This window comes from Sinohyriopsis cumingii, chromosome 4, assembly GCF_028554795.1.
Source record: "Sinohyriopsis cumingii isolate HCF-2022 chromosome 4, ASM2855479v2, whole genome shotgun sequence".
NCBI lineage: Eukaryota > Metazoa > Mollusca > Bivalvia > Unionida > Unionidae > Sinohyriopsis > Sinohyriopsis cumingii.
In genome coordinates this window covers 7,802,863-7,822,416 of record NC_142964.1, presented here as the reverse complement: position 1 = coordinate 7,822,416, position 19,554 = coordinate 7,802,863, and the positions used below count along the sequence as shown (strand labels likewise).

The following is a 19,554-nucleotide window of genomic DNA, read 5'->3' as shown; positions in this document are numbered from 1 at the left end:
ATTGTATAGTAACAGAATACATGTAGATAGTTTTGCTGATTTACTAAGAGATCAAAGTAACAGAGTACATAGGTTCTTTTAGGTTACTTGGTTTAAGTTCAATTTCAAAGATTTCATGAAGCCAAACTTCGTTTTCTCTCTTGCTTCACAGATGTGTGTGTATTCTCCCTTACACTTGAGAGAGAGAGAGAGAGAGAGAGAGAGGCAGAGAGGGAGACAGAGAGAGAGAGAGAGAGTAGTGGGCTGTTTCAATGAAACTGTGTAGAATATCTAATTCGAGTAGAAAACAGTGAATATTAATAATTGTACGGTTTTTTCTTTATGTCGTTAATCAATAATCAGTTGAAATTCATCACCGATCTAGTGAGTATAAAAGAGATAGCCTGCTTTTAAAACATTATTTATAAATGCGCATTAATGCTCCAATGGGCTGATCACAATTTGATATGCCAACAATATTGGTATATCAAATTGTTTGCATGCGAAAACTTTCAAAGCCATGTTTCATTAAAAGACGCTTTTTCCAATATTCTCTGACATAAAATTTGGCAACTTCAAACGCAGATGGGGCCAACACTATTAAGCCCAACCTAACCTCATTATCTACCCCATTGATTAATTAGGAGATAGCTTGCACCTTAGCGGTGGGAAATATTCTGTAACTGCTATTTATGTACGCAAAACAGGCAACCAGTTACTAGAGTAAAATTCTGCATGAAGAGATAAGAACTCCAATTATTTTAAGTCTAAAAAATTTAGAATTAGACGATAAGTCAAGGTTTCAGTGACAACCAAATACGGGAATTAGACCGGTGAAAATCTGTGGCATTACAAATATATTACATTACGCAGTAGGGTCGCAGATGTGCAAGAAATTAACTTCCTTTCATAATGACTGCTCTTCAGCTTTTTCTACTTTCTCTTTCAGAACTCATGGGATTCATGGACCTAGATTCAAGGAAAGGTACCGCCATCTTGGCTGCCAGCAGCGTATGAGGGATCTCCACCAGCTACTGCGGAACGGCAGTGGGGACAGAATGTATACAGGGATTTTACAAGGTCGCCTCCACAATCGACTGAAACAAGTCTGCATTTAGATCCTAAAGATGCATATGCAGTACGGTTTAACCATGGTGCATTTGCGTCCACTAATCATCTCGGCTGCCATGAGTGTATAAGGATAATGCCTCCTTGTTCACAGTCGCAGAGACTGCTTTTTTGGGGTTGTCGATAAACACTCCGTTCCTGACTTGCTGAGGCCAACTTGATTGGTCTCTACTCCAGGACCTGCGGTTCGTTTTAATACAATTTGACTGTGGACTATTAAGACGTACACATTCCATCTTCCATGCCCCAATTTTCCATTTGCAATATGTTAGAGTATTGGGATGATCATTTAGGACAAGGATGCGAACATTTTCGATTGCACTTTGATTTGTAAATATTATGATTTTCTTTGCCATTTGAATGGTTCTTTTATCACTCACAACTTTTATTAACAATGAAAAATTTTCACATTCGTGTTGCTGTTTGTTTGATGCATGCCATTTTATTCACTTGCCACTGTTTTGAAATTATTGGGTTGCCAAAAAGAAGGGTATGATCTATATCCTGTACTTCTGGTATTGGTTGTCACAGCCTCGATCTTTCTTTATAATACTATATGCTTCACGTTTGATTTGTATTACGTTTACTTTATCCACATAGTCGAAATAGTTATTTTATTCTTTGAAAATACATCGTTAATTTCTGGTTCTAAGTATAGTTCACTTTTAATACAAAGTCACAAAAGAGGCCACCATTAACACAAGGTTGGTTATTGCGTTCGTATTTTATGACTGAATGTCCATGGAAAGAGAATAAAAGTAGACATGGTAAATTTAATTGACACTTTCGACGCATAAATTAGAAATAGAATTGAGTAATAATTTAAAATAAACACCTGCTTACCCCTGTCGTTGCAGTAAAACTGTCTGTAAAGTAGACACTGCCTGACAAGATTTGAGTCGACATGCCAGCATATAGGATACACATACTATAAATACTGCGAAATAAGTTTAAGGCCAATGTTGAAGTACTCGTGTATATCATCAAATATGGATATCTAGGTGTGAACTATCTACGAGATGCAACTATTGCTTTATATTTTGTTGAGCCAGGGTAAAATAATTAAGAGAAAAAAATAATAATTTGGGAGCTGTAAGCACCCAATAAGTCGTCTGCCTATAATTGTTCTGCTTCAGGATAAATTAGTTTTCCTGCACTATCCCGCGACAATATAGTTGATTAGTCACTTTGAAGCAGTACCGAGCATGACGTTCTTCATTTCTAACTCGACTGTCTTTCTATAATGCATTTCTAAATTTGGTTTAACTGGACAAAGTACTCACAAAAGTAATTATAAAATAAAAAATTTGGTTCTTTCACGTGAAAATAGTTCATGTTAATATCGAATTACGCTAACAATTCTCTTTAAAATCGTTTTCAAAGTCATTTGTGCATCGATTATAGAAATGTAACCTAGGTAATTTTCCATCCGTTTTGCAGGTGAGATACAATTTTTCGAGATGCTCTTCTTTTTATGTGTATATCCAAAATATGTCCGATCTTCCATCATACGCCACGGATCATTCACTCTCTTCAGTTTTATTTCACTGCGTGCAACCTGTCAACATGTTGTTGTTGCTGTTGTATCTGACTTGGCAATTATTAGCATTCGACCTACAGATCTATAATTAGATTCCAGTGCAGCTGAAGAAACTTGAATGCTAAAAGGAGAAAATTAATAACAAAGTATGGAATAAGATTTACAAATTGTTATTTAGTGCTTAAATGGACTGAGTGTATATCAAAGTGTGTCTGCGTGTGTCGTTAGATTTTGTATTAATTATATTCAGGTAGAATTCTTGCAAAGCATTTAGGATTTATATTTAAGTGTGTTACAAGGGTTCATACAAAGGGTTGTAGGGCGAGTAGACAATATTATTGAACTAGAGCAAACAAGCTTTACTTATGTACCTGAAGAATGGATTAATACTCGGATTAAAAGGAGCACATGAATAAAACCTAATAAAAATGATCTTGAAACAAATTTCTAAAACCCTTACAAAAGCGTCACTTAATAACTAGACGAAACATTACTACATCTCATTTTGATCCTTGCGAAATGTTCAGCTGGAAACTTGAAAACGATTGGGTTCAAGTAAACATGCGAGTATTTTTTTGTGTGCTTAGGTCTTCCGCTTCTAATCCAGTATGAATTGGTGCATAATTTGACAAATCAATGAATGGTTTGGTGGGAAAATACTCTGAATAATAGATTATGTAAGAATGCTAGAATCTGATTGGATCATTCTTTATATCATGTTCTTCTTAAATATCACACGTGCCCAAAAGAGTCATTCTGTGCCTGATTGCCGAGGTAGAACAACATAATCAACCATCAGTTTAACAACGACATCTGTTTATTTAGGTAAGTAACAGGTTCTGACTTTATTTGCGTAAAAAAATTAAGATTCGTCGCTTTTATAAATTAACATTTATCTTCACATTTTACATTCTAATTACAATTTATTATGTTTGTGTATCTGCTATTCATTCCATTTACAATTAAATATTTCTAAATGAGATTGTCGTCTGTAAGAAGGTGGGAGATTTCATTTCGTTCTCAAATTTGATTCCTTCAATCAGTAGGACATTATGTTCCCATAAGAAGCTCTGTTGTATTTTTATTTTCGTTTCTCTCTTTCTAATTCTCAATGTCCATTTATAGATCATAATATTTAATCTGTCGTGGTTATATTTAATCTCACAATTATCAATATTAATTTGAAATTTAAAAATAAAATAGGATCGATTTACATATCTCTTTATTTTATTTTTTATTAGATCTTCAAAGTTAGCACGATATTAAAACGTATTGTGATCTGCATAAGTTTGTCAAGTTAAATATTAACGTTCATGTCAATCGAGATTTAGTTTATAATTTGAAATATTTGAACAAACAGGATCCTGTCGTTTTGTATGAAAACATAAGAAAGAATGAAACATTTGAAAAATAGTATCCGTCTGTGTATAGATGGAATTAAATGAAAATCAACAAAACGCATCAAATCTTGCAATAAAAGACACAAATGTGAACGTGGGTCATTTCAAGGTGATTTGTTTGTTTGACCAAACGGCGCGTTTACATTTACGACGGGAATACCATACTAGAAATCAACACCTGTTTACCCCTGTCGTTGCAGTAAAACTGTCTGTAAAGTAGACACTGCCTGACAAGATTTGAGTCGGCATGCCAGCCTATAGGATACACATACTATAAATACTGCGAAATAAGTTTAAGGCCAAGTTGAAGTACTCGTGTTTATCATGAAATATGGATATCTCGGTGTGAACTATTTACGAGATGCAACTATTGCTTTATATTTCGTTGAGCCAGAATGAATATTAAACAGAAGAAAAAAATGCCTTGGGAGCTGTAAGCGCCCGAGAAATCGACTACTTATAATCGTTCTGCTTCAGGATAAATTAGTTTTCCTGCACTATTCCGCGACAATATAGTGTATCAGTCACTTTGCACCAGTACCGAGCGTTACATTCTTCATTTTCTAACCTGACTGCCTTTCTACTATGCATTTCTAACTTTGATTGAATTGAACAAAGCACTCAGCAAAGTAAATATAAAATAAAACATTTGGTTCTTTCACGTGAAAATAGTTCACATTAATGTCGAATTACATTACAAATTCTCTTTAAAGTCGTTTTCAAAGTAATATTTGCATCGAACATAGAATTATAACCTAGGTAATTTTCCATCCGTTTTGCAGGTGAGATATAATTTTCCGAGATGCTCTTCTTTTTATGTGTATGTCCATATGTCAGATCTTCCATCACACGCCACGGATCATTCACTCTGTTCAGTTTTACTTCCGGTTCTAATCCAGTAGGATATGATGCTTATTTGGACAAAATGATCACTGATTCTGTAAGAAACTATTCTGAATACTAGATTATGTATGAATCCTAGAATCTGATTGGTTCATTCTTTATATGATGTTCTTCTTAGATATCACATGTTGCCCGAAAGAGTCATTCCCTGCCTGATTGCCGAAGTAGAACAACATAACTAACCATCAGTTTGACAACTACTTACGTTTATTTAGGTAAGTAAACAAGTTTTAACTCTAATTGCGTTAAAAATTTAAAATTTCGTCGCTTTTATAAATTAACATTTATCTTCACATTTTATCTTCTAATTACATTTTATTATGTTTTTGTATATGCTATTCATTCCATTTAAAATTAAATATATCAAATGAGATTGTCATCTGAAAGAAGATGGGAGATTTCATTTCGTTCTCAAATTTGATCATTTCAATCAGTAGGACATTATATTCCCATAGGACGCTCTGTTGTATTTTTATTTTCGTTTATCTCCTACCTCTCAGTGTCCATTTATATATCACACTATTTAATATGTCGTAAATATAATTTAAAAATAAAATATGACCGTTATTTACATATCTATTTATTTTTATTTTTTATTAGATCTTCAAAGTTAGCACGACATTAAAACGTATTGTGATCTGCATAAGCTTGTCATATTATATATAAACGTTCATGTCAATCAAGATTTAGTTTATAATTTAAAATATTTGAACAAGCACAAGCCACACGTTTGGTGTGAAAACATCAAAAGAAGAAAACATTTGAAAAATATTATCCGTCTATGTATAGCTGGAATTCAATGAAAATCAACAAAACGCATCAAATCTTGCAATAAAAGACACAAATGAGAACGTGGGTCATTTCAGGGTGATTTGTTTGTTTGACCAAACGGTGTGTTTACGTTTACGAGGGAAACACCGTACTAGAATTTCAGTCATACCCGAATATAATATCGAGAGGTGGAATTTTCGTCAAACCCGATTATAGTTCCGGGTGCTGAAATTTCGTCAAACCCGAATATAATACTGGGCAATGGAGTTTTCGTCGACTCGAATATAATACCGGGTATTGCACGTTTGTCATATTCTGAAATGCGATTACAGTGTCACATAAGTACTCATTAGAAAATTTTACATCTATCTTGTGTAAACTACTCCGCCGAAACGTGGTTCCTTTGGATTTGATTTAAAGGGACGAGAAATGTTCTGATCCGTAATCTACTGCTGTTCCTCTCTACACTTAGGTACTTCTGAGATAGGGGCCGGTATAAGGTGGAGTTCTTTGTATTTGGAACATGCACAGCGGAGAGGGAGAGTATTCATACCGCTATTGTTACCTTCCTGTTCTATGACTGAATGGTTTCAACATGTTGTATGGAAACTGCACTCTAAAGCCGACAGTTGATCAAAATGGCTGCTCCCGTATGGTCCAAAACTGCACCTAAACTAGTTTAAAGGATATGAATTTTGGCGCTTATTAACAACATAGGGCAAAAACATTTGCCAGAACAGAGATTATTGAACCAGTTCTGAAAGTGCAATTATTGAATTATAAACTATATAAAAAGAGAAAAGTACGTTATCTGAGTGTTTTATTTCCACGTTACCTTTGAAGTCCAGGAAGCGAAAATAACCATGAGGAACGAGCAGTACGGCCAGCCGTAAAAACGCTACCACCCGAATTACACCTATCGATCGTACACCAAAGGTAAGGAAATTTAAAGTCATTTTAACCATACCTAAGTTATACAGTCTTTTAAACATTGCCAGGAAAAAGCATATCATAATCGAGTCTACAACTGTAAGGCCACTTACAACAGAGTAGAGCGCAAAACTTACAGTAAAATATTACAGTCCTGTGTATTAAACTTGGAATGATCATCCCTTAAGTTCACTAAAAATTATTTTCCCAAAGATTGCATTTATAAACATATTTGTTGTACATATACCAAATATGCAAAGCGTTATGATCTTCCATACCAACCCTGATTCCTCGCTGGGTGAATGCAAAGTAACGCCAGTCACAAAAACTATGAACGCTCTGTTTTCCTCATATTTTCTTGAGGCAATGGGTTATTCAAATGCTAAAAATATTCCCTTATTCATTCTATATTCCACAAAAACTGATGTTTATTCTTCGTGAAATAAATGAAAGCAGGAAATCTCAGTTACTCGCATCAACGACACGCATCGTTCTTTACGTTAGGGGTGAAATGAAGTGGTTGGAGATGTGGGACATTGTCTACGATCACTGATCGGACGACACCGGGTCTTAACCGTGTATGCTGCTCTGGGCATTGTCCTTTCTAGATTTTAGCATAGGTGGATCAGAAACTATTAACCAACTCACCCATGCTCCGTTTTTGACAGGTTCTTACACATTGCACATTTGATTTGTAGATACTGAACGATCTGAAGATGCAGGAGGCGGTGACCTTGTTGACCATTTCCTCGTTAATCCTCTGTCACGGTGCCACACCTAATCACAAAGTGATTACATTCAATGCCGCTTTGCAAGACAGCCTTCCGATGAAAGTAGAGAGAAGGGAGGCACTACTTAAAGGTGTGAAAGCTTCCGGTGCCGATGTTGTCTGCCTGCAAGAGGTAATGATACGAATCTCGGTGGAGGACGAATCAAAATTCTCGTACATGTATTAGAGTATTATTTCTATTAAATATTATTTCTGCCCAGTATAATCAAAATTTCTCCTCTAGAATCAAGCGATAGCACATTTCGTTATGTTTGTCTGTTTGGTGCATATATGTATATATATATATATATATATATATATATATATATATATATATATATATATATATATATATATATAGAAAATATTTTAATTTCTCTCCTACTAAGATTCAACCCAGATCCGCAGGTTACAATATCCATCGCCTTGCCAGCACGCACCAACACCCATTTACGTAATGAATATTTAGAAACTGAATTCAGTCTCATTTTATACGATGTGAACACCATGAGATTTGGAAGAAATTCGTTTCTTTATTCATTCTTATCCATACTTCATGTATACGATGTTAGATTATAATTTGGCAAACCCAACTTGTTAGTCTCCAGAAGAGTCGCAATTGCTTGATCGGTTTGTAATCTATAGTAAATTGTAAAAAGCGCACATGTTGAACTTTTTCCAAAAATATATAAACCATTTTGAATTATAACTTCAAAGATATGTTCAATGTGTGTCAATAGCGATGTAAGAAATAATGTTCCCTCCTCCCGCAAAACATATTTATGTCCCCTTCCTCTAAAACTAAAATGTTTTCTTTTTTTCATGTGAATCTCTGGACCGATATGGCCTTCGCATTACATACCCACTAGCCAACTCCCTCACAACCCATCCCACAGCAGTTTTGGGTGTTGCTTCTGTGGTTACTGTATGAGCGTACTACCCGTCGAGTCTTCCTGTTTTCGACACACTTCCCATTTACATCCTTTTTACTTCTTACACTATTACTTCCGTGGCAATGCTGGAAAAAAAATAATATTATCACATCGAAAACGGGCGTTTTTGTGGAAAACAACTAAAATTCTAACCACTATCCAATCGTAAAAGGAAAGCAAATAGTTCAAATTAAGTATATAATATCAGATGCGGTTATTAAAATGAAAACAAAGAAACTAACCTGCAAGTAAAATTGTAGATGGAACATCAGGTAGAACAAAGTAATGCTTTTATTTAAATTTAAAAATATATTTGACACTGAATTAAATGTAGAATAAATGGTAAACGCGTTTATCCTGTAAATATCTACAAATTGCAGTAACAATTATCCACTAATAAACATCAATACCGACATGAATACATATTTGTAAACAGTTTTAATTATGACTATGCCCGATATGAGTCACGTGGCAATATCATTTCAGTACCATGTGACACTGACTTATGGCTGGATGTCCATTAGCACTGTCAGAATATTTCGTAAGAAATTGTTTATGACCATTTACTGCCTGGAATTAATCCTATTTAGTTGGGGGGTTTAATGGAGATATTTTGATCAGTTCACGGCTATTAATGATAAGATACGAATTGCCATAATTTTTTTGTCCATGTGGACCAATGTAAGTCTAAACGAATAGTATGGTCAAGACGTCATTGAAAGATGCGTTCTTGCGTGAAGCTTTAGCTTCTGAGATAAAGTAAAAATTAGGAAGATACCGTTCTTCTATATATTTAATTTTGAATTGTTTGTTAGCTTTTCATACTGATCACAAATTATGTATATCTGTATTCATTACTTGACCTATGCCAAAAATCAGGTTAACGGGGTACCTGACCAGAGACATTTATTTTGTAAACAACATAATACATAGCTTACACTTGTCTTAGACTATAAATTTAATGTTCTAATCATTATCAATGGAAGTAAACATGATTACTTCTATCTGAATGTAAATGTTAGTTTTCACTTGGAAATTCCTAAACTTCTTTGACAACTTTGAATGCTTCAGAGAGGAGGCTGACCACCAACACGGCTCTGTTATTGCTTCTTAGCTTTTGATATTATGTTGTTTACTTGAAACATTATTTATTCATGCTATAACATCAGAAGAAGGGTCATTGTTATTGTTGTGTTCAGTTTTTAATTTGGGTGGATTTATTTATTCAAATTAGTGTTCACTATAAGTAGAAAGAGCTCAATAATATTCTTGGCCTAAAACATTAATTTGGAATTATAGTGAATTCAGACAAGGAAATTTGGATATTAATGTGATACATCGCCACAGTCCGGACCATTGGAACATTATCACATTCGAGATTACAGGCACATTAATACAATCAAAATTTGAACTTATTTGGAATACCACTGGAATTCAATTAGAATTGAAATTTTAGAAAGAACTTGTATGACTGTTTAGGATTTAATTCACAATACTGTAGGGTTCTTTTTAAATTTTCACTCTGTATTCTAAGGAAATAAATTACTTGTTTAATTTTACAAAATTTCTTGATTTTCGCTCTTTTCTGTTACTTAGCTTAGACCATAGAGGCGTAACAACAGTATTGGTGTTGTTGTCGTCGTCGTTTGGAGTTGACGCCATGTTTGTAGAGTATAATAGGATGTACATGGTGGCCAGTATTGCTGGTGGAGGAAAATCCCGGGCACAGTTCGGTACGATCCACCGAGCTATGAAGAGCTACTGGCAATCTTTCCCACATACTGAGATTGCGCGATTAGCCGAACCGAGATTAGAACTCACGCTGACAGATGCGAGATTGCATTGATCGGTAAAGGCTGGCCATTTAAACCACTCAGTCACTGACTAACACACTTGGCTTCCTATAAAACGGTGGGCATCTGATACAAAGCAAGTCATTTCTTCATAATATAATATTATTAGCAACCTAAAATGTTATTCCGTTACCGTTACCAATTTCGCTTTTGTTCAGCAAAACAAAATGTTTGATATTTATTTATTTATTTGTTTCATGCAGCACAGATATTACACGCGTCCGCAATGAATCGTTCCTAGGTCGGATGTGTACTCATTTTCAGGCTTTGTGCCACATTAGTTTGCTTTCGTTTTTATTGTTGAGTAGGGCCTTTACTCTCGTTTATTCTTTCCATGTTCTGCAAGCAGAAAAACTGTACATTGTCTTCCAACATCTAGAAGGTGAAGCGTTAAAAAAGAATTCGTTACGCTTATTAATTTTATATTTAATCATGTTCTATATTGTTCCTGGTTAACCCTTATTCTGAATAAATTCCGGGTCGTACATTGTTTGATACACACATGAAGCCTTGTAATAATTTTGGGTTCAGATAGTGAATTCAGATTTGTATGGATTTTATTACTACATATCTAGATTTGTCCTGCTTTACCAGAATAGACAAAATGCTAATACACCTTTCTTAAAATGAAAACTGAAATATTACTAATCAAGTAATTAATGGACATAATTGGAATTGGTCAATAACAAAATATGGGTAGATTCTTTGAGATCCACGCTATAGCTTTGATGCGGTCAAACCAGAAAATATGCAGCATGAAAGAAAACAATCGTAGACCTACTTGTTGGTCTAGAGTCGTTAGTGGTGTACTTAGAGATGTGGGTTAAACAAATGGGTTATAAAACATATACCTGCCCTCTTTACAAACTTGACGCCGTGAAAACAGACCTGTATTTTCTACACGGTGATTCACAGGATAAAATAAACTTTCATTTTCTAATGCCTTTACAGTAAAACATTATTATTACAAAATAATTCAGAGATTTAAAAGTAGAAACATTGTGTAAAAAAGTCAGCAATCGGCACTAGCATGGTAAATGCTGAGCAGCCTCTGAACTCTGATAGGACAACAGTAGATTGGAACAATGCATCGGTATACAAGAAAACAGTGCGCGTGGAAAAGCGGAAGACACATTGAAAGAAATTCTCATTTTGAGTGAATACCTCCCTCTCCCACCGTTGAATTGTGTTAAACCACGTTGTACTGTAATACTACAGAAACAGAAACCCCCAAACAACTCAGGTGAATCCATTTAGCTGGTCAACACGCAATCAAGACCATTTAATTCCGAAGTCGGACACATTTTGAGTTGCCAATAAAGTCTTTTAATGCTAGATCCGCTGGTTAAAGTTTAGAAGTTTTTATTTTTTAAAATATTTTTTTCAAAGGAAATTTAAGTAAGAATAAGATTCGGAAATGTTCGCAAGATTGTTTCAGGATTTAGTTTGTGGGAGTAGCATTTCGAGAGAAACAAGAGCACCACGTACTTAATTTGTTTAGGAATGGCATCTTTGAAGATGTGGAATCATTGTCTTGCTATTAAAGGCTATATTTAGTTGCAAAAGAAATGTGAAAAAATACTTTTAGTTACACAATAAAGAAGCCCAAATCAACGGTTTGAGCAAGGGGGTAACTGAGAATCAGCTAAATTATCCTCCATCTTAACACCGACAAAATCCTTAGAAACAAATCCAAGGAAAATAGCGATCCTCCCCATGTATGTATCTATTTAAATAAAAGGGGATTAAAGCACACTTGAACAAAATGCATAATATTAAAACCTTACACATTCATGGTTTTACCAAACTCAATATTAACATCGTATAGAACGAATGTAAAAATGAATGAAAGAGAGAAAAACAGCAAAGCATTAAATGACATGAAATAATTAAGACATTGTATTGGATGGATCATATTTTATACAGATTCATCGCATTCACGTACAAAAGTGACCTGACAAGGTGTCTGAAGCGGAAAGCTGCTTCGCATTGCTTTCAATAAGGCGCATTTTTCAACATATTGCGGAAAAGAAAACTGTTCAGTATTAAATATGGTAATATAACCGCTCAGTATGCATATATAGTTTCAACGGATCGGAAAAAAGAGTATTTTTTCACGAGCTAAATGCGGACGTTCAACATATATCGAATAACGCAAGAAAAAGGAACAGATATTTAACATTTTGGAATCGAAATACAACTAAACGTTAAATTCCGCTTGCCTAGAGAATAAGGTCTCGTGCACCATAGGACATTCTCTTCAACCTTAATCGACCCTTTTCGGTAATGAGAGCATGGCCAAGCGGTTTAGGATGTGGGTGTATGGGAGCTTTGCGATAGATGCCGTCAAGCGCGAAAATAGCCAGATTCTACTTGGGATGGATTATACTTCTCTAACCGCCTTCTTTATAGTCTCTTAAGGAAGACTTTGTTTAGGTCGAAACTTAGGGAAACTTTGCTTATTTCCCAGTACAGCTTTCCACATTGAGATGTAGGCCTATATGCGTACTCGTGTATTTCCTTCTTCTCTATCTTTAGTGCTGTCTTTCTTTCTACTTCTTTTTATTGTGTATGCAATTGTTTATCAAATAAACAGATTAAATCATGTATTTCAGGTGTTTGATGGCTCTGACATTGACTGGTTGAGGACGAGACTTTCGGAAAACTATTTGTATTCCCTCAGTTTCATGCATCAGTCGGATACCCCTCGGAAGGATAGAAATGAACCTCCGTGCAAAAGCCCAGAATTTTCCGAATTCGTTGCATGTGCATCGACTAACTGTTTGCAGTTTGACACAAGCGTTGAAGAGGGGAAATTTGCTTTCCTCGGATGCCTACAACAGCATTGTGCAAGGCATGTGTTTAGCCTGCCACAAGAGTGCTTGACGTGTTTATTACTCCGAAAAGATATGAATGAGGCACGTGAAGTGTAAGTATTAACGAGGTACGCGGTGTGTAAGTAAATATTTGGTATCATTATTTTTTTTTGCTTGCACATTAATTTGATGTTTCAGATCAATTCTGCGTTCAGCACATAACTGTTGCGATTTTTTTATTGCTCTTTGTCCAATTTGACGTTATATATGTGTGTGTGTGTGTGTGTGTGTGTGTGTGTGTGTGTGTGTGATTTGGATTTGTAATGTAGCTTTAAGAATATTTCAGTCATATCGCTACGATGTCTGGAGTGTGGCAGATTATAGTAATGTCTAGCACTGAGGCATCATTTATCAGACATGTCGCATCATGTCCCACCCAGACACATTATCCGGACATCAGGCGGATAAGTCCTAACACTACCCTCTTAATGCTGAGCGCCATGCGAGGTTGCTGTTAGAACAATTTTTATAAGTCTCTGGTACGAATCGGCCGGGGATCGAACTCTCGACCTCCCGCATCTGAGGCGGACGCTCTAACCACTAGGACACCGGAGCGGTTTGACATTACGTAATCACGCTCTCAGATGTTGAGTTACATAAGGAAACTTTGTAAGTCAGGGAATTACGTTGGTTGCTTGCTTGCATACTTTGACGTCATTGTAACACATTATTTGCTATATCATGCCGTGGAAATGAGAACTAAATGCCTTTTGCAAAAATACACCAACGCATCAAAAAGGTCAAGAGGATGTGACTACATTCTAAATATTGCAGGTTTTGACTTTAATATACTGTTTTCAGTACCTGAAAACAGCAGTAAATAATGTTGCCCTTTCTTGCAACATGTATATTCTCCATCATTCTATTATGAAGAATTTCTTGCCCATTTGGAGTTTCTTTCATTGCAAACAGTTGCAAACGCCAAAAGATGGGTATGAGACGCCTTTTGATGATATGCACGAGGATCGTTCTTATTCTGTTTGAAGAATGTTTATAAGAACTTTGATTTAGTTTTCTTATATTTCAAAGTAGAAAAACATTGCTTGGAGTAATAATATATATGTTTCTTGTAGGTCGTCTAAAAACGCCATAGTAACTTATATATACTTTTCTTTAATTTCACTGTAACGTAGCATTATTTTATTTCTAAAGATAAGAGTAAGGATTTCGTTTCCATTAATTTTAGATGATTGTATAAGTTTTCAAATTAAATTTTTGGATATACTCTAATATTAAGAAGAAAAGAAACGAAATTTCAACGCTACCCTAACTTCAATCATTATTTTCAATATACAGTGACAAGCAAACACCCGGTTATTTTACAATACATTTTCCTGTAACTCGGATGCCCTGCAACACTGTAAGTGATGATTTAACGCAAAACGTGACCGGGATGCCTAAAGCCGTTTCAATTGCAAATAATAATATTTGTACTGAACCAAATTATTGCATATGAAAATTATACTGAGAAAAGACTTAATATATAGTTCCCATAGTGTCGCGTACATCAATACCCGATCTTCTGAACTCGGAAACACGAGGTATTGTTTTCAGCCTGATTTTGGAATGTCGAAACCTATACTTGTATCATGTCGTCTGCAATGCTTCTTTACTCGTTACACAAGTAACCTGTCAGGGTTAATTGAAGTAGTTAACATTATGCCCACAAGACTTTGTGAGAAGTCGTGCGAGAGTTCAGTTCAAAACCAATCTGCAATATCGTTCTATTTAGTTGTATTATTGGATCACATTCTGCCGTGAGTCACACACACACACACACACACACACACACACACACACACACACAAACTCACACAGTACAGCAATTAAACTGGATATGTACAATCAGATTTCTGTAAAGGTCTCTAGTTCGTTCCTCGCAGAATCACCAATGATACCCATGTATGTTTATCGTTGAATTTGCGTGTCATCGTCTCGAAACATAGCAACAATTACTGAATTCGTTTAGTGCGTTAAGGATTTAACATAATCCTCAAAGACGTACAGCGCAACAACATTCATTCGATACATGATGATAAAGACTGTTCTCTGTACATGTCATACACCATGTTCGTCCTAAGTTCTGGAAGAGTCCATTTTGTTTACTGCAAAGAATTCAAATAGAAACAATTACAATATGGCCGAAAAAAAAAGCTACTCACGCCTGAAATAAATAAATCGACTCATCCACATGTCATGGTGGCATTAAATGTTTTTGAGCAAACAGACCAGCTTGTTTTAGCATGTATTTAATAAGATGTTGCGCTCTATGTCGATACGAAAGCTGTTGGAATACTTCTTGCACGAAACGAAGCAGTCATTTTAAACTACATTTAATGACGCGAACGGAAACAATTCAATGAGCAACAAACACGAATATGTTGTGTGATGTGATTTGCATTCCTGCATCTACAGCAGGGGTTTAGTGCTGTGCAAACGGCGTTCCCTTACCTTTTTTCGCGTTCCCTTACTGTTTGCGCTCTCTAGTATACTCCTACATCTAAGTAACATACTATAGCACATCAACAATGATCTAGAGCATTTCTGAGTGCCGATTAAAGCAGCTTGGAATTGCGTTCTAGTCAATAGGCAGTGGCAGATCCAGATACTATACAAGTAAATGTACACATTTAACTCGATATCCTATTTGCTTCTTTCATCAGGTGTCATTTAAATCCTACGACGATGATAAACGTGCCGGGTCTCTTGTTATTCAGCAAGCATCAAATGCGAAAAGCTAAGGCAGTGGAGTATCATCCGGATGTTAAGGAGATAGCAAAACGAGGCTATCTTCAAGCATATGTAAGTGATTTTCAAATGAATGACATATCCATATGAATATTTCATATTCACTTTCTTTGATATTTCTTGCATTGAGACCACAATCTTTATATTTATTTCAGATAAATCCAAATTTTATTTGAACAGATGATATAATATTGACCATATGTCCTTGAAAATGTAGTCATGTTTTTCTGGCTACGTATTTGTTTATTTATTACACTTTGATGCGTTTGAGATTATCTGCTTTATCATTTGCTTCAAAAGATCATAATAATTATGCTGAAATCAGATGCAACTATCATGTGTAAATTTTCGTTTGACTCCATTGAATAATAATGCTATAAAGGTATTAAGTTTACTGTAGCTCTCTTTCTTATGTTCATCAATCGTATTAGTGTGTTGGTACATGGATAGCGTAGCATGAAATGTATAAAATATTTTACGGAATATTTGAGCTTTTATTCAGATCACGATACAGTTGTGTGCACACATCTATCAACACCTTTCTTCGGAGACCTCTATCCCGAAGGTAAATAACAAAATAATAATTTTGTACAAACGTTTCAAATCATACCCCAGACTGACTTATACCTCCTCCAGATATATACAAGGTTTATCGAATTTGTCGGGGTTGGAGAGGGAGATACATTTTCATCTGTATAATTATATCTAAAATATATTCTCATTTTAGAAGACAATTTAATATCTTAAGATACAATATATATGATCTGTTCATGTTCAAACTGGGTTTAGAATCTCGATTCAGTCTTGAGGATGGAGCGAATGGGAATGCGGTCCCTAGATCAAAACTCGAAACCATTTAAATCCCCACCCTACAACTATACTTAACTCATTTACTCTTTATTATTCCACATATACACATATACGAGTGTGCATGTATGTGTACGCGCTCACTTACTTGACTAGACAGATAAATCCTTAGATATTGCCACAGGCGGTCATGGGTCTATATGGAGGAGGATGTACGCCATAATTATAAGCATGTGCTTTTTATTAATATGCAATTTATATTCTTTTCTTCTATTGTGTATTTTCTATGTGTGAAAGATATACATTCTGGGTTGCATCTGTGTAGCTGCCAATAATTATTTCTAAGTTCGATATGGGTGACGTTGGAATATTGCAATTTCATCTCACCATTTTCTGTGTGAGTGATCATATGTGCATATTTTTAATATTACAGATCAATACATTATTCATTGTATCTTTCCATCTCTCAATATCTTCATCGCATGTTGACAATTCGTTTCATGCCATATGTTAATTACCATAACGGTAATGTACATAACATCATTTAATTTGAAAGTTACAAGTAAGAAGTAATCATAATCCAAAACATGTCCTGGCTAACTTGCCCTGCCTCGCAAGAAATTGTTTGTATGTCTGTTTGTTTGTTTTTAAATCATCATTCATTGCTCTAGCAGTGACTGAGTAATTTTATGTGTATTTTTATTACACACGTTAAGATTCTTTATATTGTCTTTCTAACTCTGTATATAGTGAGGACGAAGGGCGTTGAATGTCACTGTTTACTATTATTGTTCCTTTTTCTACCCACGTGCACAGACTGTAACTACCGTATATATTACTTTAATTAAATCAACAATTTTTGGCTTTTTATGGTTTGAAGCATTACATTTAAACCGCAATTATTATAGAAAAAAATCGTGTTTCACTTCGACATTTTTTGACAAGTCGGTATAGCATCTGCAACATCGCTACTGGCTCATACCACCCAGCCTGCCCGTCCACCTCCTCCACCCGTCCCCATCTCTCTCTCTCTCTCTCTCTCTCTCTCGCACTTAGCTCACAATTAACGTTCTTCATTAACACACCCATTGTGAAGTCAACATGAAATATTCTTAACAATTCAATAATGTTTCTTAATTTCAATTTGTAACATCACTATCTTGGTAAAAATAAAAGTTTTAAAAACATACAATTCAACGACTGATAATATTCCGCATCAGTATTGTATTAATTACTGCGTAAGAATGTATAACTGTGAACACAGAATGACAAATAAATAAACATATACATTGATTAAACATTCACGTGCCAGAAACATTTTCCAGATGCTTCATCATAAAAACATCACATAATGCTCCCTTATGAAGTCATTAACGTAATCAGCTACTAGTGAGTTTGACGCATTCTTTGGTTTAAAATGGACAGTTTGTATTGGTAAATGAAGTTAAATGTCTATCATAGATCCCTGATAAATAAACACATACACACACACATACGTGTGTGTGTGTGTGTGTGTGTGTGTGTGTGTGTGTTTGCCACAGTATGTACATATGAGTGTTAGAGAGTGAGAGATAGAGAGAGGGGAGGGGGTTAAAAACTTGGATGACTGGGTGAGAGTATTGAACTTTTGAGAAAGTCTTCTTTATTTTAAAATCGCCAGTCAACTAATCTGAGATAAGAGTGCCAATTTAAAATAAGTGTGATACAACAACAACAACAACATAAACAATAATAATAATAATAATAATAATAATAATAATAAACATGAATTAGGAAAACGGAGATGACGCTGGAACTACTAACGAAAAGTGAAGGTGATGAATTGTTACTCCACATGTAAAGAGAGCATTCATTTATGTACACACATAAACACACACACACGAACAACAATAATATCAACAAAAGAAACAGTACTCTAGGACAAAGAAGCGTTTATATTGTCTTTATTACTATTTGATTTATTTTGTTGACGACCGATCCGGATTCCAAGTGGTTAGATCGTCCGTCTAGGATGTGGGAGGTAGCGGGTTCGAACCCGAGTTTTACCAAATACTTATAAAAATGGTACTTGCAGATGCCTCATTAGGGGCTCAGCATTAAGATGCTAGTGCTAGGACTGGTCGGCCTGGTGTCAGGATAATGTGACTGAGTAGGACGTCATGCTACATGTCTGCGGAATGATGCACCAGTGCAAGACATCACTAGAAACTGCCACACTGCAGACATCGTAGCGATATGACTGAAGATCGTTAAAGCTACGTAAAAAATGCAAATTACACACACACACACACACACACACACACACATGCACGCGCGCGTTACTGACTAAGCAATGCAGGCCGCATCCGTTTATCGGTCCACATTGAGTAGAAAGTGCAATATACCGGATCCACTGTCATTCTATTCGTTAATATAACGGTGCCCTCAGTTGGAACAATAATTTATTGAAATTTGCATAATGCTAACAGAAATTTTGCATCTGTCGCTGTGCTACAGTGGAATATCCGAGAAATTAAACATTTTACCAGTACGATACTTAATAGTTTGCTATCAAATGAAATCTGCAAATTGTAAAGTGGAAATTCAGAGTTAGGAAGACACAATTAAGAATCTTAACGTGTGTAACAAAGCTTTACATAGAATCACTCTCATGGAATCATAAGACATGACATTGCAGCTCAATTATATCAAACTTAACAAATTCGGTAATAAATGATGGCAGTGGCAAAAGTACAACTAGGAATGTATATCCCATGCACCTTAGAAAAGACAAACAAAGACCAAGACAAAATACATTGAATAGTAATAGAAAATATATCGTGACGATTCAATGGTCACAAAGTAAGTAACAGAAAGAAGCAAAACCATAAAGTTTTGTACCACTTAACAATTATCAAAGTTATAAGTGAAAATGTGAG

At 35.3% G+C, this 19,554-nt stretch overlaps 1 protein-coding gene across 4 annotated transcripts in view; it reads left to right on the top strand.

Annotated features, from left to right (window-relative positions):
• The first annotated feature begins 3,414 nt into the window (after positions 1–3,414).
• LOC149800581 (uncharacterized) overlaps positions 3,415–19,554 on the top strand; it is a 40,919-nt gene continuing 24,779 nt past the window's right edge. For all 4 annotated transcript variants that reach the window (XM_089954531.1, XM_089954533.1, XM_089954532.1 and 1 more), the window contains exons 1-7: positions 3,415–3,472; positions 5,069–5,165; positions 6,565–6,657; positions 7,350–7,553; positions 12,821–13,134; positions 15,745–15,883; positions 16,332–16,394. In XM_089954531.1, the coding sequence (XP_089810657.1) occupies positions 7,368–7,553; positions 12,821–13,134; positions 15,745–15,883; positions 16,332–16,394 (702 nt within the window). In that variant the 5' untranslated portion in view covers positions 3,415–3,472; positions 5,069–5,165; positions 6,565–6,657; positions 7,350–7,367. The remainder of the gene's footprint in view (positions 3,473–5,068; positions 5,166–6,564; positions 6,658–7,349; positions 7,554–12,820; positions 13,135–15,744; positions 15,884–16,331; positions 16,395–19,554) is intronic.